This window comes from Lichenostomus cassidix, chromosome 2, assembly GCF_008360975.1.
Source record: "Lichenostomus cassidix isolate B80296 chromosome 2, HeHo_3.0, whole genome shotgun sequence".
Lineage (NCBI taxonomy): Eukaryota > Metazoa > Chordata > Aves > Passeriformes > Meliphagidae > Lichenostomus > Lichenostomus cassidix.
In genome coordinates, this window is record NC_139482.1 from 16,715,263 (window position 1) to 16,739,306 (window position 24,044).

At 41.9% G+C, this 24,044-nt stretch overlaps 1 protein-coding gene across 2 annotated transcripts in view; it reads right to left on the reverse strand.

The window, feature by feature from the left end:
* GPR158 (G protein-coupled receptor 158) overlaps positions 1 to 23,458 on the reverse strand; it is a 179,572-nt gene extending 156,114 nt beyond the window's left edge. For both annotated transcript variants that reach the window (XM_085050487.1, XM_085050486.1), the window contains exons 1-2: positions 22,296 to 23,458; positions 7,904 to 8,009 (exon numbers count right to left, since the gene is read on the reverse strand). In XM_085050487.1, the coding sequence (XP_084906613.1) occupies positions 7,904 to 8,009; positions 22,296 to 23,167 (978 nt within the window). In that variant the 5' untranslated portion in view covers positions 23,168 to 23,458. The remainder of the gene's footprint in view (positions 1 to 7,903; positions 8,010 to 22,295) is intronic.
* Positions 23,459 to 24,044: the final 586 nt, after the last annotated feature.

Below are 24,044 nucleotides of genomic sequence, written 5' to 3' on the forward strand. Positions count from 1 at the left end.
TCAAAAGTTTCTAAACTTTCCAAGAGGAAGAAAAGACATGCATTTGGTGAGCTTTGACTGGTAGATAGGTTTCTAGAAATGCTCAAAATGTATCACCAAAAAATAAAAAAGTAACTGGATATACTGATTCCCTTTCTTCTATTGTAGTAAAAGAAAGAAGTGTTGAACTTGTTATAGAAAAAGGGTCTAAAGCAAATGATTTCTCAAAAAAACTCACATGCACATCTTTGCACAGTTATTAGAAGTTTAAAGGAAAAAGGTGATGATCAAAAGCAGTTGGCAATGGAAGAGAGTCTTGCCATAAGCATAAATAAAGCAGAATGGAAATGCAAAGCTCAGAAGGGATGCCACATTTTCTGGACATAAATCAGAGAGGAAAAATGAATCACGTGAAGGATGAAAGAGCAGCTGACCACAGAATCACACAGCAGCTGAGCCAGGAAGGCACCTCTGAAAAATCATCCAGTCCCAAGCCCTGGTGAGAGCAGGCTCAGCTAACCCAGGCTGCCCAGGGCCATGAATATTCAGGTTCTGAGCATCACCAATGGTGGACACTCCATCACGTCTGTGGACAACCTGCTCTGGTGCCTGACTACCCTCACAGCATAATCAAAAAAAAAGGGGTTTTTGCTCCTCAAGCCTGTAGCACTAGCTCTTGCCCTGTCACTGACTACCCCTGAGAAGGGTCTGTCTGTCTCCTTTACACGTTTCCATCAGGTATTTACACACAGAGAAAATCCCCCAAACCTTCTCTTCTCCAGGCTGTACAGTCCCAGCTTGTTCAGCCTCTCCTGATGTTCATACATGTACACACAGACACAGGTTAGCTCTAAATAAATATTGATATAAAAACTTACAAAAATATTTGAGGGTTGCAAATATTTCAATTCATTAGCTAGAGAGAAATCTCAACTTGTTTCTCAGGTCAAGCCAATGTGGTTAGTTTTAATTTAAAATGTAACAGTAAGACTATAACTGGTTAAGATGAAAGATATGGGATTTGCTTTGCTTAAATTAGAATGCATGGTTATATCACTTCATGAATACTTTTTTCCCCTAGCCAACCATATTTGAAAGAGGAAAGACTTATTGGAATGTTTAGATGCAATTGGTAGTGAAAAAAAGAAGTAGCTATTACATTCTGACAAAGAAAGTAGAGCTCAGTAAGCAAATCCTACTACCTATTCCATGCAATAAATGAAAACTAATTGACCTGAGAACATTTGTGGTGAATCTGGGGACAAAATTTAACTTCAAAGGGTTTCTGATCCCCTGGCAAGAAGAAAACAGAGCAGTATAACAAATACTAAATTGTCTGATTGGCCTCTAAGCAATATCTACTTTCCCTCACCATCTTTTTTAATGAAGAAATAAAGACAACAAATACCTTATTTATCTTAAGAAGTTTATATGCATAAGATGTTGAGAAGAAGTGTTTTTTCCTTTCACTACTTTTTCACAGACAGAAAGAAGAATAAAACCCTAACAGGAGATGAATGATAAAGAAATGCACAGTAATGGCTTACAAAATAGCCAAAACACAGAAAAGCAGTAATACTCAAAAAGCTAAAGACCAAAAAGCAAATTTTCTGCATCCCCATATTAGTATGATGCTAAGTATATTCATGATCTCAAATACCAATGGGCAAGAAAGTATTAAAGTAGCACAAAAGATGATTTTAAGTAGGTTAGTAAAGATTAAGAAATTTCCAGGTGACCAGTCCCTGATAGCCATCAGTTTAGAGTACTGGCAAATGCAAGCCAGAATTAAAACCCATCTGAATTACCGGGATTTAAACAAAAGCATAGATAAAAAATGACTGCTTTTGGGTTATTTGCCAAAAAAGCATTCACCTCCTACCAGAAGTCACCAACAAAAATGACTGTATTTGAATGTCTGGTGCTATAAAATTGTGCTAAAATAAAGCTAAATTAGTTTTTTTCCATTAAGGCTATTACTATGAGTCAGTACCTTGTTTTGAATATAAAGATTCAGCAGCTATTGTCTCCAGTTTTTCATCATGAGATCTTTAATATGTTTTCAATCTAATTTTAATTTGTTATAGAAAAAAAGAATGAACTTTCTTCTCTAGGTTAAATTAAACTTGCCTCTTGTGTAGGTATCGTGAGGTATTAAAAAAGCAGGGAAAACAGTTGCTAGAGTTGATAAAAGCTTTTTAAGTAGGACAGAAAATCAGTTTTTTCTATTCGTTAACTGTTTCTCAAGTCTTGAAAAAAACAACCAGGTTGTTTTCCAAGAAAAAAAAAAATTGGAAATGAACAGAATTTTCCTATTTTAACACCGAAAAAAACCCTTCTGTATAGTACCTGAGTAAACTGATAGCTACCTGTGCCACTCAAGAACAAAGTCTGCACAGTTCATAGGAAGCTGTGTCCTTTGCAACAACAGCAAGTGTTATCAACAGTGTTTACCTAAGAGGAGTTTGGGTGACTTTATTTTTGACCAAAATTCTATCACAAGTCAAGATTACTAAGAAAACTATGTAAAATTCAGACACAGGTTTTAAAAATACATCAGGATGCTTAACTCTTGCTGGAAATATCTGAAGCACAGTGTGGGCAGCTGCTGTGATGCACCCCAAAATCCTGTTCTGGAGATGATCCAGCCTGGGCCCTAGCTGGAGCACATCAGGACTCTCAGCTCACATGCTTGGCACACCTTTCTGCAGAAATCAAACTCTGGAGAAGGCACCTCACACACTTGGAGATTCCTCTTCAATTCCAGTCAGGGTGTCTATCAGTTTGGAGATGATAATTTTGCCTGTGTCCCAGCTGTAAATGGGGGTAATAGTCTTTATATTACCCCACAAGATATGGGAGTACCTTCCCATATAAGCCTGTCAAATCTCCCACGGAATGGACCAGATGCTTTGAAAACAAAATGCTATTTATCTAATTGCATATATCTTCTTGTGCTTAATGCTACTAGAGGCATTTTTCAGACATTGTACAGTCCTCTGAATGTAGTGACAACAACTGAGAACCCTGAATGAAGCTGTTCACTGTTTATGCCTGGATTTGATACAGCTTCTGCCACTTCACATCTGGAAAAGGCAATTCACAGCCAGTCTGCCACAAGAATGGTTCATCCTGGCTACAGACCCCAGGCTCCTTGCTGCAAGGTTTTCTGTGCCTCCCCTGATCTTCCTTCTCTTGTCCCAGCCACAGAGTTTCTCAATCTCTCTCCTGGGAAGACCTCTTCCCTGCCTTTCTGTGTTTTGGCTGTGGATGAGAAAGACCTCATCCATCCCTCTTCTCTGCAACCTCCCCTTTGCTCCCACCAAGTATATTTTGTTCACGTTCCACCAGCCAACTAAACTTCTGGGCCTCTCCTCTTCCCTTCCCAAACACAACGGGAAAAAGTACCAATTCAATTAATCAGCATTGCCTAGCAGGGTGCTCTATTCAGCAGAGAAAGATCCAAAAACTGCAGCCACAGATTTAAAAGAACTGGGAACAGATGCAATGCCACCATCACCTGTCACATAAACCAAATACTTCCCTGCTATTTTAATTTCTGACAGGCAACATAATTCAGCCAACCATCTACCCCTTTTCATGTTTTAACTCTAGGGGAAGGAAAAACAGAAGCAAATAGAATTGACCCAGATGAATTTAAATGCTCAAGTTAAGACTGCTAACTAGGATGAAAGGAATTTTTGCAAAGGTTTTCTTCTTTGAAGCAAACATTGATAACCAAGATTAGCTCCTGCAAAACACAGACTCATTTAAATTTTTGTCTTAAAAGCAAAGATGCTGTAGCTAAGCAACCTGGCTTTTCCTTAAACTGAAAGTTGGTTTTCACAGCACCTTGTTTATCACTGAGAGCTCTGAAAAACCTCCACCTTATTTTATGTAACAGTGTCTGGGGGAGTGCCAGATTAGATCAGTTTTACTGTCATAAGGGGACTTTTCCCATGAATGCAGATGATGCAAAGTTATTTTTAAAATGGCATCTGAAATGTTCTTTGTGTCTACTGCATACTCTTCAAAAACCCTGAGTTGTTGGAGAGAACAGATACACCTGTCTGCTTCTGAATCCAAGATGTGCTGGCTCTGTTTTCTTTACCTGGATACTGAAATGAGCCACTGCCCTTTCTGCATTAGATTTCTCCTTCAGCCCAGGATTTGATATGGCATTTAGTATTTGTTTTCTACCACTAAAGATGTTGTTTTAAGAGAAAATACATCCTGACATGTGCTCTCTGCTCTTTTTGGGGTACTTTTCTTGTCCTATCTTGAATGCAATCTGTAGCTTCAAGAATGATTATTTCCAAATTAGAAGATAACTATAGTCCATAAAACCATTCACAGAGATTGAATCACCAAACAGCTTTCCTTTCAAATTCTTCTGACTGCACTTTTCCTAATGGATAGGACAGAAAATACATGCAAGTAATAAGCAAAATCAATGATACTGAATATGGCCCAGTGGGTTATGACTTCAGATGCTAATCCCTTGCCCTGCTTCCCCTCCCACAGACTGTGCACATTAATAGCCTTTTCCCAGCCTGACAAGGGCACTGAAAAGCATTTGCTTGAAAAACCTGGAAAGCATTGCATTTTTTCTCCCCTCTCCCAACCCAGTCCCCATTATAATTCTATTTTTAATCAGCCCTCAGCTCCCCCTTTTTCAGTTGCTTGTAACCTTGCATACAGTATAATAAAATACAATTGTCCCAAATGTTGTGCTAAACAATGGAAAATATTTTGGGTGTGCTGCTCATTTGTTTTTCCTTCTAACTGGTTTTGTGTTTGTGCAGAATAAATACACACACAGTAGGCCTATGCATCCTTCCACAAACACAGATATGCAGACACTGTATACAGACAGCAATGCAGCTTTCTTGTTTACTCTGCCTCCCTCATTTCCTCTGGATATTTTTGCACGCTGTCATTTGTGGAATACTGTTGAAACCCGAAGGGATGTCAGCTGAGCCTGCAGGCTCACACTGCAAGCTGCTGGCAGGCTCATTAAGGCTGGGGGAACAGGGAGGAGTGTGCTGGCCTTGCTCACACTGATGCTGCTGGCTGGCAGGACTCAGCCGAGCTCAAGGGGCTGCACCAGCTCTTCAGATGCTCCTCAGCCTTGACATCATTGCTGGTGTCTCAACAAGGACTCTAAAGTTGCTACTGAAACTGCCAGCAGCTGCTGTCAGCATGTATGGAGAAGAAATCCAATATAATAAAAGTCTTCAGTGGTTTCAAACAGGGTAAAAGTGTGTGTTTTCTCACTCCCACAACCAGCCTTGAGTGCACATTGCACAGCACTGCCTGTACAATGAAATTAATTTGCATTTGTTATTGGGTAACTACACTTTTTCTGTTTGTTAATTTCAGAATTGTCTGCTTCATTTTATGATCTACCCAACTTGATTATTTCTAACTCTACAGATATTACCTGTTACATTTATTGCAGCCCCAAACAACCCAAATCTCACCCATATAGCTTTTGGAGAAGCTATTGCCTATTTAGGTGTCAAGGTAGAAGGCAGGAAGTAGAATGGAGCTCTGTCACAAAAATAACACCTGGCCATCAGCCTCTTTTTGGCTGATCCAGTTATTAAAAAAAAAAAAAAAAAAAAAAAAGCAAAAAGTCACAACTGAAAAAGACTCTGGCCACAGCTGCAATTTGGCTTTCCTGTGTTAAGTATCATCTAACTTCTGCCTAATCATGCTCAGCAGTGCCCAGTCACCCTGAGATTAAAGGAAGGCACTCTTGTTCTTCCAGTTCATCTAGGCTGCTATGAAACCAGGGATGTCTGTGCACTGTCCACAAAAAAGGAAAATCAGGAGAAAATTTCACTATATGTTAGGAATTTAGGTAGTTGAATCAAAAATGGGCAATCCAAAGTTCTTGGTTCTTGTTCTTGTTTTCTATTCAAGGCTACCAAGCAAAAAGCAAGGTATTTAAGAGCTGCCAATCCTAATGAAAAACATGTAAATCTAAGGACAGATAGAAGTTTAAGGAAGATTAGTATGTCTCAGCATTTTGCCTATTTGAGTCATAATATTTTTAATCCCTCAACCACACACTATTTTTTTCCAAGCAAGGACTAGCACTACAACTTTAACTTTTCCATCACAATCAGGTTACTCTTGATGACCTTCCAAAGGCAAATCCCAGTGCCACAGTTAGCATCATCCCTAATGCTGCTGTGCCAGACTGTGTGAAGGCAATAGGGTTCTTTCAACAACACTCTCTGTTTTTCTGGTAGAAGTTGGATCACATCCATGCCTTCCTTTTTTTCTGTCTAGCACATACAGACCACTGGCTTACCATATGTTTCCATTCACTGCAATGCACCTCCATCTCCCTCATTTCAACTGATTTTTATTTGGAAAATAAAAACTTCAGAACAGCACAGAAAGTAGGAGAATTTATCTGCCACGGATCTAGTAGATTCTAGCCATTATAAAATTAACTGAAATATAAAATGAAGTTAAGAAGCATTTTGATTAATCTGTAACTTTGGTTTTTTCATCTTCTTCATTCATTAAGTCACTGTTTTCATATCATTAGGGAAGAAAGGAGTTGTATTTCTCAAATATTCAAACATTCTGAAATACTGAGCTTTATGTCTTTGGGTTTTACCACTTTAATTCTTGGTTGCAGAGATGCAACTTACAATCCCACCCCTCTGCTGACATATTTTGCTCATAAGACACTAGAAGGAGGAGCACTTGCCAAAGTATATAACCACATTTGGGATAACTAGCATAGATTAAAAAACAAGGTTTACCACATCACATGGGAAACAATATTTCCTTCTAGGAAGAAACATGAGCTATTTTAAAAGTATTTACTCGAATTCAGAAGTCAAAATGTACTTAAAGAACAACATTTTTCCATTTGCAAAAATATTTAGTCTAAAATCAGTCTTTATCAAAGACTTCATTTCTCATTTCAAGTTTATTTAAAGAAAAAAATCAAAGCGAAAAATACCAAAAAAGGATGTTTACAAAAATTCTGAGTTTTTTGCTCAAAAATGTTAGCAGCTGAATTAATCAAAACCAACTGGTTTCCTACATTTAAACTTGGCTTTGATAAATTGGCATTTTACAGCAAATTAGGCAAACATCTCCTGACTTCTGGTAGACAAATATCAACTTTCCTTACATTTTAATTGTCCTTTCCAAAAGCACAGAAGTGCACAAGGTGCCTACTCTCACAGAAAACAAATATGTGCCTCTGAAATCACCTTTACATGGCAGAATTAAAAGACAAATCAAAATGTATTCTGTTTTGAAGTGTCACTGAACACATGTGACTGGCCAGGCTGAACAATCTATGATTTGCTGACAGATGGAGACAGACACAGACCTGCAGAAGAAAGGGGAAGCAGGAAGGAGCTGAGCACAAACATTTTAGTCAGCTCTGTCAAAATGTTGGCATTTCTACTCAGAAGGAATTACAGTATCCAATTCTGCCTGTTATTCTGTATCATTCTATCAAAAAAACATGTTTTTCTGAATAATTACCATTAGCATTTCAGCCACTTCTACTATATTTTGCAAAGCTGTCCAAGCAAAAGTGACACTGATATTAAAAGCCTGTTTTGATTTTGAGTGCAAAATAATTGTTTGCCTTACAAAGCAGCACCTCATAAATCATTTCATTGGTAATCTTTTTCTCTGTAACTGTTATCTGTTCACAATAACTTAGCTTCTGTTTTACTTAACACCAATAATTCTGAAATGCAGGCACTCCTGAAACTCATGCATTCCACAACACCTTGCACAGAAAGATTTCTTCAGCCCTACATTTAATATCTATAAAAACCACATTTAATGTCTATAAAATAAATACCATTTGTACTACAGAACACTACTCAGTGGAAAGATTTGTCATTGAAGTGAGGTCCCCCAGGGACAGACATACCTCAGAATTGTTGAGATGACACCTGTGTGTCCCTGAGAACCATCCCTCGCTCGAACACTGGTCAATGTCCACCTTCTGCAGATTGATGTCAACTTTGACAACACCTCTGAAAACAGAGAGAAACAGCCTTGAACATAACCACAGAAATAGGTTAAACTTCTTTATGATGCTGTAGCCTGAAAAGCAGAACTACATCTTTCTTGTAAATATGGAATTTGATAAAATGTCTAAAACCAGAGTTCTGTGCTCCCAGAGCCATGATCACAGAAACACATTCTTATTTTAGATTTTCCTGAGATGAATTATGACAAGGGCTCAGTAAATCTAACACATTAAGAGTAGGGTGGCAGTTAGGAACAAGTTATATGTTCAAACAATGTAATGCCCTTCACATTTTACAGTGCAGCAAAGACCCAAAATAAATACGGTGAAAGACCTGCACTGCTTTTTCTGAAGCCAGCAACCTTCCCAGCCAATTCTGAGTGCAGGGTACCAGGCACTGCACCTCACCCCATGTCCAGCAAAAACTACATCCCATTTTCCAAAACAACTGGCAAAAGCCCTTTTTTTGCACTCTCTCCAGAGACACTCCAGCCTCCAGGGACATTCAGGCCTCTTCTCTGCAGCTCAACATCCTCCTCCAGCAGGCATCCAGGTCCTCTCCCCACACCTGTGCTAGCTGGCCCTGCAATAAAACCTGCTACAACATCAGAAAGCTGCACAAGCCAGCAATAGGCTACTGATGTCTGTGAAGCCAAAAAAAAAAGTTTCCTACACACACAGAAACCTGAAGGACTGAATTGTTTAAGTCCTATACCAAGAAGCCTCTAAGGTTTTATCACCAACAGTTTACCTCAAACTCTTTTGAAAGAAAATCTAATAAGTCAATTTCAAAGCTGACACTGTTTTATAAAAAACTTGAAAAACTTCAGAAGAAAAAAGGTACAAGACTGTAGTTGTATATTTTAAAAATAAAAAAGCCTTCAAAGATTTACATATTCTTTAGAATGACATAGGACATTCATAGCATCATTTTGTGAGAGCATGTCATCTATGGCTGCTTTGCTGCAGTCCAGACTTGACAAAAATGTCAATATGCAACTTCTAGCTGCTAAATCATTACACAAACTCATTCATAGTGGATGAACGCTCTGTGCTGGTTTCTTAAATCTAGAATGTCATCCCTTTCAAGTCAATCATCTCAGCCACTTGGGACAGATGTTTTCATTTCCACAGTCTGAACATCCATAACTACAAACACCATCAGCCCTTTTTTCAGGCTGTGAACTAACAAGGGCAAGGCCCAGCTTCTATCTCAGGAACACCTCACCTCAAAGTGTGTTCCCTCTTCTAATTACTGCTCATAACACATTAATAATAGTAACAAGATAGCTACAGAGCATACATTTGAGAGGATACTTACAAACACAATTAGAAGAGGAATAAGAGTGAGCTTGATCAAAACCAGAACAATATTGCTCCCTCATACCTGACCCCAGTACAAGAGTCCACAACAGCTAAATTTGGACATTCATCTTCAGATATGCTATACAGTAATTGGAGAAACACAACCACATCATGTAAGTGGTCAGAAGAATGCATTAGAAAATTACATAAAACAGACAGTAGAAGTTAGACAGTACAGGAGCACTTCATCCCCCTCAGTTTCCAGCCTAGAATCTAAAAAATCTGATGCTGAGCACATTTAGAAATTACTTGAAATATTTAAGTGCTGGTTCTAGCAAGTTCAATTTAAAATAGCATGCACCACACTTCTAGAACATTCTGAAATATTTTTACCTTACAGCTTTGTGCCTTTGCATGCTTGTTTTGAACAACAGTTTCACCAGGGACTGCTCAAACCATACGTCTACCCCAAGGAACTGGGTTTTCCATGTTCCAGGTGAGCAATAACCTCAAGAGGCAAAACTGCCATACTGCACAGATTATCTCTTTAAAATGTTGATATCAGTGGATGACAAACTTAACCTGGCAAGAAGGTGCCTGACTCAGATGCCCATAGCAGTAGAGGTAACAGATTACTCATATGGTCATGTGTAGATCCCACCAGGTAAGTTTCTAATATTTTCTGGACCTTTATGAGCTCATACAAATATTAGTGTGTGGGCTGAGGACAGGACCTGTTCTGCAAGTGAATAATCTCCCCATGGCTGCATACAGACACAAAGCAGGCAGCAGGAGCAGGACCAGACCCAACACTACTCCTTGCTCTCCTTAATTCAGTTTATACATCAGTCATACTGGCAAAGCTATCAAGGATTAGCATCATCCTGACTACTCTAGAGAAATCAGTTTGTACAGAAGGAAAAGCAGTGATGATTCAACTCTAATAGAAACGCAACCCATTTATCTGGGAGACCTCAAGCACCTTAGAAAAGAAGGTTTTCTTTCCTCTACATGGAAAGTTTTTCCCTTGTGTACATTTTGTTTTTAACTTGTAGGAGAGGAAACTCACCTTTCCCTTCTCAAACACTTCTGCAAAGAGAAGTACAGATTGCAAATAAAAGACAAATTAATCATTGCTAGAAAAAACACCTTTAAGAGTTTGCTATGTGGTATCACAAGCCACCCCTGTAGGAGCAGAGTGTCAGTAAAAAAGGGATATAAATATTTTCAAAAGAAAACTTACCTAGAGGTTACTTGTGAGAAAGACAACACACACAAGCCAGAGAAATTTGGGTCAGTAAGTGCACTTAGAAAGCATTTCATGAATATGACCTTGTACTAGAAGTGCTGCAATTTGGAGAATTCGTGGCATGTTCTAGTGGGACAAGCATCAGAAAGTAGGAGAGCATCCTAACACTCAGAGCCACATATTGAAATGAAAGGAAAATACTTCTAGACTTCCCACATCAGAATTGATTAAAGAACTTATATCCTTTGGAAGCTCTTTAATACAATTATTTTGTCAAAAATAGATGTGAAAATCAGACTCATACAACAACTGTATGAATTGGAAGAAGCCTCTTGTGATCATTCAGTACAACCACCTGCTCAAAGCAGGCTCAGTTAAGTTGGGGTTTTTTTTATATCTTCAATGATGGAGACTTCACCATCTCTGGGAAACCTAATCTAGTGACCGACCAAACTCACAGTGTCATAAAAAAAGTTCTCACATTTAAATGAAATGTCTTGTATTTCAGTTTGTGCCTCTTGGGCTTTTTATCCTTTCATTGAATAAGGCTGAAAAAGGTCTGTCTCTCTCCTTTACAATTTTTCACTAGGTACTTACACATAAAATACCCCTGCACCCTTTTCTTCTCCAGGCTGAAGAGTGCCAGCTAACTCAGCCCTTCTTGTCTGTCAGATGTTCCACCTTTTAACTATCTCTGTGGCCATTCACTAGGCTTGCTTTGGTACATCCATGGCTCCTGTGCTGAGGAGCCCAGAAGTAGACATAGCACTCTTGATGAAGCCCCACCAGGCTGGGTAAAGGGGAAGGACCACCTCCCTCAACCCATTGCCAAAACTTCCTCTCACAGACCAGGAGGCTGTTGGCTTTCTTTGCCACAAGCACACATTGGTGATTCACGTCAAACTGGTGCCCACCAGGAATATATCAATAACTACTGACCTCCAGCTGGACACCAGTCATCTATACACAGAAGGCTACTGAGTTGCTTAAACACTATTTCCCCCTCATAAATTGATGCTGACTACTCCCAGTTGCAATCCTCCTCTTCATGTGTTCCAGAGGGGATTTTCACTATTTCTTCCATCACCTTCCCAGGGACTGAGTTGAGGCTGATAAGCCTGTAGTTCTTGGAAGATATCAAATACCATGGACTTTCCAACATCCTTTATCACAAAGGATGTCACTTTTTCATTCAGTAGCAAAGACCTTGGAAAAGACCTTTAAGATCATTGAGTCCCAGCTATTAACTCGAAGTCACAGTAAACCATGTCCCTAAAAGTGCCATATCTAAACAACTTTTAAATACCTCCAGGGATAGCTACTCAACCACCTCCCTGGCAGTCTGTTCTGATGCTCGACAACCTTTCAGTGAAGAGAGTTTTCCTAAAACCCAATGTAAAACTCCTCTGGCACAACTTGAAGACATTTCCTCTTGGCCTATTGCTTGTCACTTGTGAGAAGAGACCAACCCCTACCCTGCCCCCAACCTCCTTTCAGGCAGTTGTAGAGAGTGATAAGGTCTTCCCTGAGCCTCCTTTTCTCCAGGCTAAACACCCTCTGCTGCTCCTCACCAGACTTGTGCTCCAGAGCCTTCACCAGATTTATTGCTCTTCTCTGGACATACTCCAACCCCTTTTAATGTCTTTCCTGCAGTGAGGGGCCCAAAATTGAACATGGGATTTGAGGTACAGTCTCACCGGTGATGAGTACAGGGGAACAATCACTTCCCTGGCCCTGCTGGCCACTCTGTTGCTGATACAAGGTGTTCATGGTCACAGTCATGCTCAGAGAGTGTCTCCATATTCCTCCCAGGTTACCTGGCCCCACTTCCACCTGCATTCGCAATTTATGCTGAAGTTTTGTCAGGAGCTCCCTGCTAAGCCATGCAAGTTTGAAAATATTATCATACTACTTCTTCCAGAAACACTATAAAATTCTCCATTTCAAACTAAATGCATGTTCCTTTTGCTTCTCCTGTATTAAAACTTTTCTTATAAGAATGTTTGTCTTTCACAAAACCCAACCTTCATGAACCCAGTGCAGACTTTTCTACTCTTCTCCCATCTGCAGCTCTTCCGTAGCACAACCTGAACTTCTAATATAATATGGTTAAGTTGTTCTGGAGTTTCTGGGGTGAAAATCTACAGCAAGAAGAACCAGGACAGTGCAGAAACAGCAACAGGAAAGCAAACTCTCCTAAAGTTACAATCTGCTGTAGGATTTCAGCTGTTTCCCCCCCATGGTGCATATTCTTTTTTTTACTATATCTCAGCAATACATGTTTCATAGTAGCATCACAGTTCTGAAGTAGTACCAGGGTCTGAAACTGCTTGAGGATACAGTGCTTCCAAAAGCAAAGTTTCTTTAAGCGTATATGTGGCATTTACAGAAAGTACCATGATGGTACAAGACTTCTACCACATTCATTTGAGATCCTTTGCCATTTTAAAACACCATCTCAGACTCATACCCCACTGCTATTACACAGAGTACACCAACATGTACATGATAAATTTTTTGAAATTCATCTGTGATTAATGCAGTAGCTGGCACAGCCTGTTTAGCCACCCACATTTTCAGTTATTTTTGATTCAGCATTCGGAAAATGGAACATATGGAAGAACACATCCTCCTAGAACGTATACAGACCAACTCCCCGTGTTATATTTATCGAACTAATTGGGAATAATTGCAGTGTTGCTATCTTGGTGGAAGCAATCAAGACAAATATCAAGGGTGTAAGAGTAGACTCTGCCTGTCAGCGTAACACATTCATCCACACTGGCAATGCTGCCTGGCTGAACCCAAGCCACAGACATAAGTTAATAACAATATTACTGGTAACTGTGGAGCATCTGGCAGGTAAGTATATTTTGTTAATCTCCTTGGAACAATAGATATTTGTTTCCTGCCACAATTTTACAGTCCTTATACACACACAAAAATGAGATATTTAAGGATTACATGTCCATGTTAAATATGCAGTTAAGAAAGAATTAGTTGAATTATATGTAAGATAATCATTGAAGAATGATGTCATCAAGGATTTTCTGTCAGGTCAGAGGTTTGATTTAAGAGGCCTTAATGTCTGTCTGTATTTCCAGTACTACTGTTTGTTGGCATGCTCTTTGCCTTGAAATCTGTGCCAGAAATTGATTTAAGCTTATTTTCCCAAACTACTAGCTATCTTGATAGTTTCAGTAGTTATAATATTTCATTGTAACAACATGTTGTAAAACCTATCTACAGAATAATTTTTTTGCCTCTACTGTTACATCATAAAAAAAAAAGCAGAAGGAGCATGTTCTCTTTCTCCTAGTCAGCTCAAGCCAGAACTGTACAAAATAGGCTGCCAACATTTAAATGGTGATAAACAGTATCCTTGTCCTCTAAATCTTCAAAAGCTTTTTTGGCACAGAGGTCATCACAGCTCAGCTAAACAAGCAGTTTGCCTTCTAAGTTTGTACACTTATTTTTGTGCCCATAAGCATTGTGAACAAGCACTCATAATTAAGGTATAAGGCATCGTTATCACACACTGAAGTGGACATCATCCCCCACATCTAAACAGCTGCTTAGATTCTTGCTGCCATATTCATTCAGCCCTCCATGCTGTCCTTCATAAGTCTTCCTTACCACAAAACAAGGAGACAAGAAAAACAAGTTCTCTACAGCTGTCAGAAATCTGCAAATGCCCTCTCCTCTAGACAAATACACACTGTATTTAGCACAGCCAATGTTTTCAGGGCAGATGCCTTTTCTGGCCACTCTCATTTTGGAGGTTGCCACTTTCAAGAATATCAGTCTTCAAATACTGCATCCTACCTGACACCTGAGCATCATCCAATGGACCATCAATGGAGCATCCAAAAATAATCCTGGAGTCAAATTCACAAATGAGTTTCAGCTACAGCCACTTCTGCAGGTTCACCTTGCTTTTGAAAATTGAGATTTAGGATTCTGCATGACTTAGACATTATTGAAGTTGTTACTGTGCATATCCAGCCAGACCCATAAAAGGCTACTGGGACATGACACACACGGTTTTGACCTGGTCACAGAGTTACCACTAATTCCATACTAATAGGACAGACACTTTCCTAATTCCTCAGCCATAGCATGACTGCTGCTTTTCAGCACTCATTTTCATAGGAGAACCAACTTTCACTAAAAATAAAACTAACTGAGGAGTAAGGTATAGCAGTGTGGGCACATAAATTAGGATTCACCTGCAAAGGAAATCCCTCTAGACCATTTGGAACAGTACTACAAGGGTGGAATACCTAAAGCTGAATTCTCTATTGCCTGAAGAATTATTGCAGATTTAAATCTGCCTTCAAATTTATGGCACACAGTAGTGCTGCCTCCCTGGGGATTTCCCTGCAGTTTAGTCAGAGAATTTCTTAGATACTGTGAGGGGCAGGGATGGTTTTGGGTTTGGTTTTTTTTTTTTTTTTTTGCTTGAGAATGCTCAAGCTGCTGCTACCATCTTGACTCTGTCACAAAGCATCACCTTGAATAAAGTGTCAGTGATGGTGGAGCACCACTTACATTAGATAACCCCTATGAGAAAAGGTCTTGCAGCCCAATTCAGGTTCCTTTTTTTTTTTTTAATGTTTCCATTACCATCCATTGGGTCAAAGAGGCAGGTGGAAAGAAAGGGTACCAAGGAACAGAACATGATAGAATAAAAGGTTAGGAACACAAAGAGCTTTTGAAATAGAAGAATCCTACACAGGAAGGATGGTCTCAGCCTAACTATACCAAATCCTGTGACCCTGAAGATTTATTGAAAGGTAACAAGGTCATTTTAAAACTCAAAAGTAAATGGAAGCCAACCTTAAAAAAAAAAAAGAAAAATGAAAAGGCATAAACCTGGAAAATGAGGAACACACAAATTACAAGAATGTAAGACAAAACCAAGACATTTTTATAAACAGCATGTTAAAAGTGTAGGCTCTACTAATTAAAAACTTTTCAAATGCCTCAGGAAGTGGAAGGCTGAAGTAGAATCTCTAACACAATACACAACCAAGATATAAAAATTGCTCAGAATAGAGACAGCTTTTGACAAAACTGAGGTTTTATTCATCAGTCTTGAAAGAATCAATGAAACAGAAATCAGCTTTCACATGCAGGGCAGTTAAGCTGGACTTCACAACTATCTTTTCTTTGTTTGGCACATTCACAGACGACCACAAATGGGTGGTCAGTGACAAAGTCTGCAAGGGATAAAAATGCATATTAATATAACCCACAACTAAACCTGGCTGACACAGAAAAGATGCAATAAAATACTTTGGAAAGTATTCATTCAAGAATCTGGAATCTCTCGATGAATTTAGATTCATGAAGTGAATTTAAAAACAGAAAATTATGGAACCCATAATAGATGGATATTACATAATATATAAATATATTATGGAGTACAATGCCAAACCACATTGCAGAAGACAAAAATGTGTTAAAACATGGATTAGAACCATGACAGTCAGTTTACCCTATACTTACAACTCAGCCATTCAGATAAAGTCTGAAAAACAATTTATTTTTATTGCCTATTATTGGTAAATTGGATATAATTAGGACAGGAGAATTTAACATTTTTCCTTCAGTACCTGCCAGAAGCTGCTTTTGGAGCAAGGGCTATGGAAGGCTTTCAACTGACCTAACAGCAATACATTTTTTCTTACTTTTAGGGACATTTTTATCTCTGCCCACATTCACAATTAAACAGAATAGATTACAGTCCTGGAGCTGAATCCCAGATAGTAAGAACTGCCACATGTCCATCCCCTTCCAAGGAGCTTTGATAACCTGCTGTGCTGGAAGTCCTGCCCAAAAGGGACAGAGGTGGAAAACAGAGGACTTGGAAACACACGTTTGACCTCAAAAAGATGGTTCCTTTTACTGCAACTGAGCATGTGCTATGTAATTGTGGACATAAATGCAGTATGTGTTTCAATCCTCTCACGGCCATATTTAACTTCTTTCTTCAAAGATCCACTTCTGTTTCTCCACTATTGAAGAAAGCTGAATCATGGATCCAAAAAGAGAAATCCCTATTTATTGATCCTTTCCTATGTTTCATCAACATCCTATTTTCTATCTCCATCCATGACCTCTTATGAAAAATGCTGGCAGGGACATAATTGATTGCCTAGAGAATACTTAAAACATACTGGGGGTTTCCACAAACAGACAGTAAATCATAAGAAGCTTCTTTGCTTTTAGGAACAGAATTTCAAGACTTTCAAAAATTCTAGGAAATAAATTATTCTTTTTCATTTTTGAAACCTGTTCCAAATCCACCTACACATTCAATCATGTTAAGGGCCAAGATGTGTGACAAGAAATGTCAACCTCACCATTTTAAATATTCCACATTATACAACTAATGTCACATCACAATGGCACAAAAAATTAGAAAGTCTCCTTAAAAAAAATTTAATCTTCTTTCTTAGCTAAGTACTGAGACTAAAGAGAGATTGGGGGAAAATGAAAAAGGATGATTAAAGGAAGAAATTAAACCATGTTTGAAAGAAAAAGTTACCCATTTTTAAAATTTCCTTTTTTCATGTCTACATCTGTTTGGTTCTTTTACCAAGCAATTTAATATCTGTGAAATATTTAACAGAATATGAAATCATGTATAATCCCCAAGAAATTACCTATTTGTCATAAATACCTCTACCTCAATAGTTTAATCTGCCTTTAGTAATGTTTTCTTAACTAAGAGTCGCATTATAGTCTAACACCACAGTGGTCCAAGTAATTGTTAATAGTACAGTAGAAATCACCACATTACTCTGCCTTTAGGGAAGAAACAGCTCAATTTAACTGTGCAGTAAAGATTATCTTTGCATCAAGAAATATGTTTCCAATAATTGAGAGAAGTAACAAACTTCTGGAAGACAGAAGGTATTAAGATGTAGCATGATCTGGCCAAACGTCAGAATGAATTACCTGTAAATGCTTCAGAACAAGACTCCACTCCAAACCAAATTTTAAAAACAAAACCCAAAAACAAATTTTTTAAAATCACCCCCAAATCACTCAGCTTGCTGATTGAGTTTGTTTCAACCAAAACAGACATTATTCCATTTCATTCTCTCTAAAAACCCTAGAAAAAGAGCAAATGCTGTGCTGGATTTGGTGAAAAACTTGCTGGAATATGGTGGGAGGCGGAAAGAAAGCCAGTGCCCCATATCCTGAAGACAATCTGACCTCCTAGATGAGAAATCATGCGAGGTCAATGACCAGTTCCCAAAATGTAGACTTATTACAACACAACATTAAAGAAGATGAGAACAGCAGACAAGGGAACATTTTGAACTGCAAAAGCAGCAACTCATTCATCAGAGTTTGGGGACAATTGAAGTCATTGCACAAGGCTGAAACAGTGCACATGAATCTGACTAACCATGTCCAGGAAATACTGGAATAGGACTTGAGGAGAGGGACCATGGCAACAGAGAGCTTATGACGGCGACTAAAGAAAGCCAGATTGTGTAGCCAAGTAAACAAAGGTGGAGAAGAGGCTGCTGCCTATAAATAAGTAAGGGCAGTAAACATCAGCTAAGAGTGCTAAGTCAGATGGAAGACAGTTCTGGACCAGAATAAATAGATGAGAACTGACTATGAAAAAATTCAGATCAGAAATTAGGAGAAGTTATCCAACCATTAGGTCCATTATGCCAGTGAACTGAAGAGTCAAGAGGGAAACCCACCTACTTTAAGATGGAGATTTGTCAACTGAACACATTATGTGGCAGCAGAAGACTGACTCAGTGACCCAGAAGGACTTTTTTTAAACTCGTGTTCCTGGTACCTGACTCTTTGGTCATCATTCTTCCAGATGAGGAAGTGACCTTCCCCACTTATCTCCTGGACTGCTAAAGCAGTTAAGACCTCCCATTTCTCCTCCAGAGTCCAAGGAAACAGCTTCAGAAAAGAAATCATATTTACAACATGCAGCTTCTCACACTTTTCCACTTTCTCAGCAGGGCTGCAAAGAGGACAGTTGGGTCATCACATGCCATAAAATATGGTTCACTGTCGTCATGTGACAGGCAGTAGCAGAGGAGTGCACAGAAGATCTGTGACAGATGCTACTGTGCTCTACCCCCTGCAGCACTGGAGTAGTACAGTGATTAGGCACATTAGGTGGTGAATCTCAGCTGCAAACTGCATCAGTTTAGACATAAGGGATAGTTAGCATCAAGTGATTATTTCCAGTCTCTGTGGATCCTAATTTCTGAATGAGAGCCTACACTGCATCTCACAAGCAGGTAGTAGTAATGTTCTCTCCATGCACTTTGGGTGGAAAGACCATCACATGCAGACAACAAAATACCAGCAAGCACTGCTAAGAAGCTGCAGACAGCCAGCACTGCTAGCCTAGCATTGTACTAGGCTAATGTGGCCTCACTGGACCTGAACAGCTTCTGGTACATTTATCAGCACAATTAAGTTGCCTTTGGCTTCTCCACTTCATCTCAGTATTCATCTATAGTGTTAGCCATGGCAAGACAACTTAAACAACCATATTCTCTCCTTCACTCTGAGCAGTTTGGCAGTAATCTGTTGGGAAGGGGAGAGGTAAATTTGAAGACAGACAAGCTGTTTGAAAGAGCCTCCTGCCTGTAACACTCACATCCTCAGGCCAAAAGCACTGTGACTCTTCACAATGTTAAGAAAAAAGCTTGCTGCTTTTTGTTGAACTTTCAGAATGTCATTGACAACAGCTCTGCAGGAGAACATGCACTGAACATAGCCAGTAGTAGTTATCAGTATGGCCTTCATTAAACTCTTTCCTTTGCTACACCACATGAACAAACCCATCTGGTACTGCCACAGAAGAGACACTAAGAAGGAGAAATGACTTTTCCTTCTGTAAGCTGAAAGAACTCTCTTTCATGGATATAGCACATTCCTGAATGTACCTCACCCTATTGTACCATGCCTTAACCTAATGTGAGCAAAGTACACAAACTCTTAGAATAATAAAGGAGCATATACTAAATTACCATTAATGGCATCATACTAAATGGAAGGAGCATGTAAACTGATTCATTAAAATGTTTCTAACAGATGGTTCAAAGATACATTGTTGGAGAACCAAGGTCGTTGACCCAAAAGATGGAGGTTAATAAACACTGTTTCATCATATGGGCCTTAAATCAGAATTTAAAGTCAAAATATTATGTCACTCAAAGACTAATGGTGAGGGGAAGTAAAGCTCACTTCAAGAGGCATCTTACAGTAATTCACACTGATTTTCCAGTAACCACATTAGATTTTACATTTTTCTATTATGAGCTCATACTTTAAACCTTTTTTTCTCTTAAAAGTTCCCATTGAGGCTGTGTACCTATCAAGCATTGAAAACACTGTGAAAATACTGAGACAAACTACGAGTCTGGGAAAAAGCATATTTTGTGTATACTATTTCCCATGTAGATGAGAAGTTACTTTCTCAGTATGCCAAATGATAAATCTGTATTAAAGCCCGTGTTTCGTCTAGCATACCCCAAACCAGGCACACAGGAACTATCATTTAGCCATGCCAGAACATGTGTGTATTTATAAATTTACTTCTTCTACCTGCTTCTTTAATAGTTGGCAAAAAACATATCAACCCATTTTCTTAGAAATGCTTACAAACTCATCTCTGTTGATACAACAAAGCTTTGTTAGTTTTGTCCTAATCGTTCAGTACAACAGCAACACAGCCCTTTGAACTTACACAGCACACTCCATCTCAAGATCTTCTAAATATGAAGTGGTTCTCCAAGCTCAGATGAGCTCAGTGAATGCCCTTTGAAGTATCAGAGTTATAACAGGTTATTCTACTTCTTCAATAGAAGTGACCCCCACATGGCAAGCAGAGGCTGGGAAGATGAGGCAGGGAAGGCAGTGCTCTGTACTGCATCCAGGAGGACATCTACTGGTTGCCTTGGTTGACCAGGGTTACTCCAAAACAGACCTGGTATGTGCTGCACACTAAAGCTACCACATAAGAAACCTACACCACTGAGATGCTTCCTGGCATCACAGGATCTTGGCACAGAGCCGGGATTGAAGCTTCAGACTTTTTTGCTTAAAACATGGGTTTATTTCCTCTTCAATTAAGCCAATAGTAAAGCTCCTTGGAGTTAAGCTTTATATCAAAATTTATATTCTCAGAGAGCTAGTTTGTGGCTGCCACCACACCTCCAGCCTAGTGGTTCTGCAAAACTCTATCCCCAACAAGAGAACATCAGCCTACATTAACTTTCACCCACATCCTGAAGTTCATCAAGTGTTGAACACTGCATTTCAATGATCTGTGACAAGTTTCCTGACTTCTCTAGACTCCCTAGAGTCCAGAAGAGCCCTATAGTAGACCTATTCCTGGGCTTTGGTCTCAAGAGGAATTCAGCAACAAACCTATTCTTGGGTTTTAGTCTCAAGAAAATTCAGCATCAAACAGTCTACAGATGAGCTCATTTTACCTTAACCCTATCATCCCCATAAGTGTGAAAATTCTGGGGCAAAAACTAATTCAACAGAGAAATAAGCAGCCATTATCCATTCAACAAATTTTGGGTTTTTTCAAGGATTTATGAATGCACTCATATCTCTGATCTCACTGGATTTCAGACTAAGCCAAGAGAAAGAGCACTCACAGACATTACTGCCTCGCCACCTAGGTGTGGCAAAATCTCCTTGGTGTCTGCTATGATTTCTCCTACCTTTACATACTAATAATTCATAGCACAAAAGAAATCCCGTGCTCCTCTCTCATCCTGACAAATGCCAGTTGCTTCTGGGCAGTGGGCATTCCCCACTGGACAGAGCTACCTGTGAACCCCTCGCAGAAGTGCTGGGGGAAAATCTGGCATCTCATACTCTACAGGTTGCTCTCATTCTTTGAGCAAATCTCTCTTTGCTGCCAAAATACAAAGACACGAGAAAGAGCCTTTTTCTGGCTTCCTCTCTGCTCACTGTAGCTCAGTGGCAAAGTATATAAAAACCTGTAAAAATTATATAAAGCAATAACAAATAAGCAAATCTTTACATATGCAAGGTATCAAATATAAAGCTATGTAGCTGGTGGGGTCCTAAGGAAAGCTTTCCTACTGCCAGTTCAGGTTATAGCCACATGCACTGTGACAGAACTGCAGTCACCAACACTTATTTCCCCCTGCAAGTGTACTGACCACTGACCAGGCTCGAGCACCCCACAGTGGATGAGCTCTGGAGACAAGAAACAGCAGTTTACCAACACAACAATGTTATTTCCCAGCTGGTTAAAATCATAGCTGGGGTCAAGCGAGGTTTAGTTATGCAGTATACTAAGAAATAACACCTCAGTGAACATTTTCCACTTGCAGACAGATATAAACTTCAACTGGCAACTGCTGCTCTCCTCTCCCCAGCACAAGCACACCAGGAACGTAACCCACATGCACACCTGCTCCAGTGGGAGAAGGTAAAGCAAACACTGTCTCACAGAGGGAGACGACAGCGATTCTTTTACTGAGCAGCATCTCCCTAAGGCACACGAAGGTCCTGCTCAACAGGAAGGCCTGAGGTTGCTCTGCGGTGTGACTGAGCAGCCCGTGCGGCAGGGGCTGATCAGGTCACCCAGAGACACAGGATGCCCTTCTCCAGGAGGGGGACAGAACCAAACCCCCATCCTACTTCCCTCCTCCCCCTCTCGACAGAAAGCAAGCAGAACACTCCTCCTACCTGAACTCGGGCAGGAGGTTCGGCCTCAGCCCATAGAAAGCTGCCGAGAGAGTCACTAGCCAGCCGGGTTTGTAATTCCCATTCTCACATTCCAGGTATGGTGAGGACCACCTGATGTGGTTCTTATCAGCGGTGAAGCTCTCCCGTCTCTTCCAACTGTTTTCCAAAGTTTTGGGGCCCGTGTTTAAGACCTTCCTGTGCAGATGTGACCTCCACTTGCGCTTCAAGCTGTGGAACCACTCTGTTTCCACAGAGGCGTTGGCCAGGCGGTGAGCCGAGGAGGACAAGTCCTGCAGGAGGACCTGGCTCTCGTGCCTGCTGGCCTGGAGGAAAACCTGGGGAGTGGAGGAGAAAGGCTCCGTGCTGAAAGTGATAGCGGCCCTGGAGATGTTGGGGTCCTCCTCGAGCAGGCTCCTGATCAAGGCGCGGTACCACTCCAGGTCCTCCTGCAAGTTCTGCTCCCGCGACTTATTGCTCTGGAGGATCATGTTGAGTAAGTTGGTGGCGTGGGTGAGGGTGCCCAGGGCGCCGTGCAGGGAGGGGTGAGAGGTGAAGCGCGACTTGCCGGCGAGGCTGGCCAGCTCGTACCGCCCGGAGCAGTTGGCTCGCCGCAACTCCCGGGAGTCGCCCGTGTAGAGGAACGAGGCCACGTCCTGGGGCACCTCCTCGGCGAGCCGCTGCGCCAAGATGGTGCTCTCCGAAGAGCGGCTCCGCGGGGCCGGCGGAGGCTCCCGGCTCTTGATGTGGTTGTAAATGGGCTGCCTCTCTCCGAGCGCCCGCTCTCGGCCGCGCACCGCCTGCCCTTGCTCGGCGGCAGCCCCCGGCCCGCGCTGGGCGAGCAGCAAGAGGAGAAGGATCCGGAGCAAAGCCATGTCCCCCGGGGCTGTCGGTCGCGCCGGCACGGCGAAGCGGCTGAAGATGGGCTTCGCGCAGGCGGCCGCGGCACAGGGGTGCGAACGCGCAGAGGCGGCCGAGCGGCAGCGGGGCGGAACGCGACCCCCGGCCCGCGAGTCACCTGTGGCGGCGCCGCCCGCAACCTCCCCAGCGCGGGGCTCCGCACAGCCCCACCGCCGGCGCGGAGCGGCGCGCAGCCCCTCCGGCGACAGCAGAGCCGAGCCCGCCTGCGCCTCCTCCCGCCGCGGCCACCGCGCTCACTGAGCTCCTGCCCGGCGCAGCGCGCAGGGGCGGCGGCGCCCGCGCCCGGCGCAGCGGCGGGTCCCCCCGCGGCGCCCCGCCGCCGCCCGCGCTCCGCCGCTCCGCATCCTTCGGGCGCCGCTGCCGGAGAGGGGGGCCCGCGGCGCGGGACTGCCACTTGCTGCGGGGATCGGCGGGCGGGGCTGCTGCCGGGGAGCCAGCGCTCGGCTCCGCGAGCGAGGACGCCCGGCCGTGGGAGGACGGATGCTCGCCGGGCGGCTCCGCCGCGGGCAGCCCCGCACCGCGCGGCGCTCCTCACCGCCGGCCCTTATAGGTGTACGCCAGGCGGCGGCCGCCCTATGTGGCCGCCTCGCCTGTCAGTCAGCCGGCAGCCACTCACGGGGCAGGAGGACGGCGCCGTGCGGTGCCGGGGGAGGCGGTGCTGCTGCCGCGGAGAGGCGTCGAGGCACCTCGCTTCACCTGCAGCCGGCTCGGCTCGGGAAGGAGGCGGGGAAGGCGCCGGTCCCGGCGGGAGCCGCTCCGCTTTCGCGGGGCGCGGGGGTCGCGGGCGAGGGACCCGCGGAGCTCCGCCGGGCTCGGGCCGGGCGCGGGGGT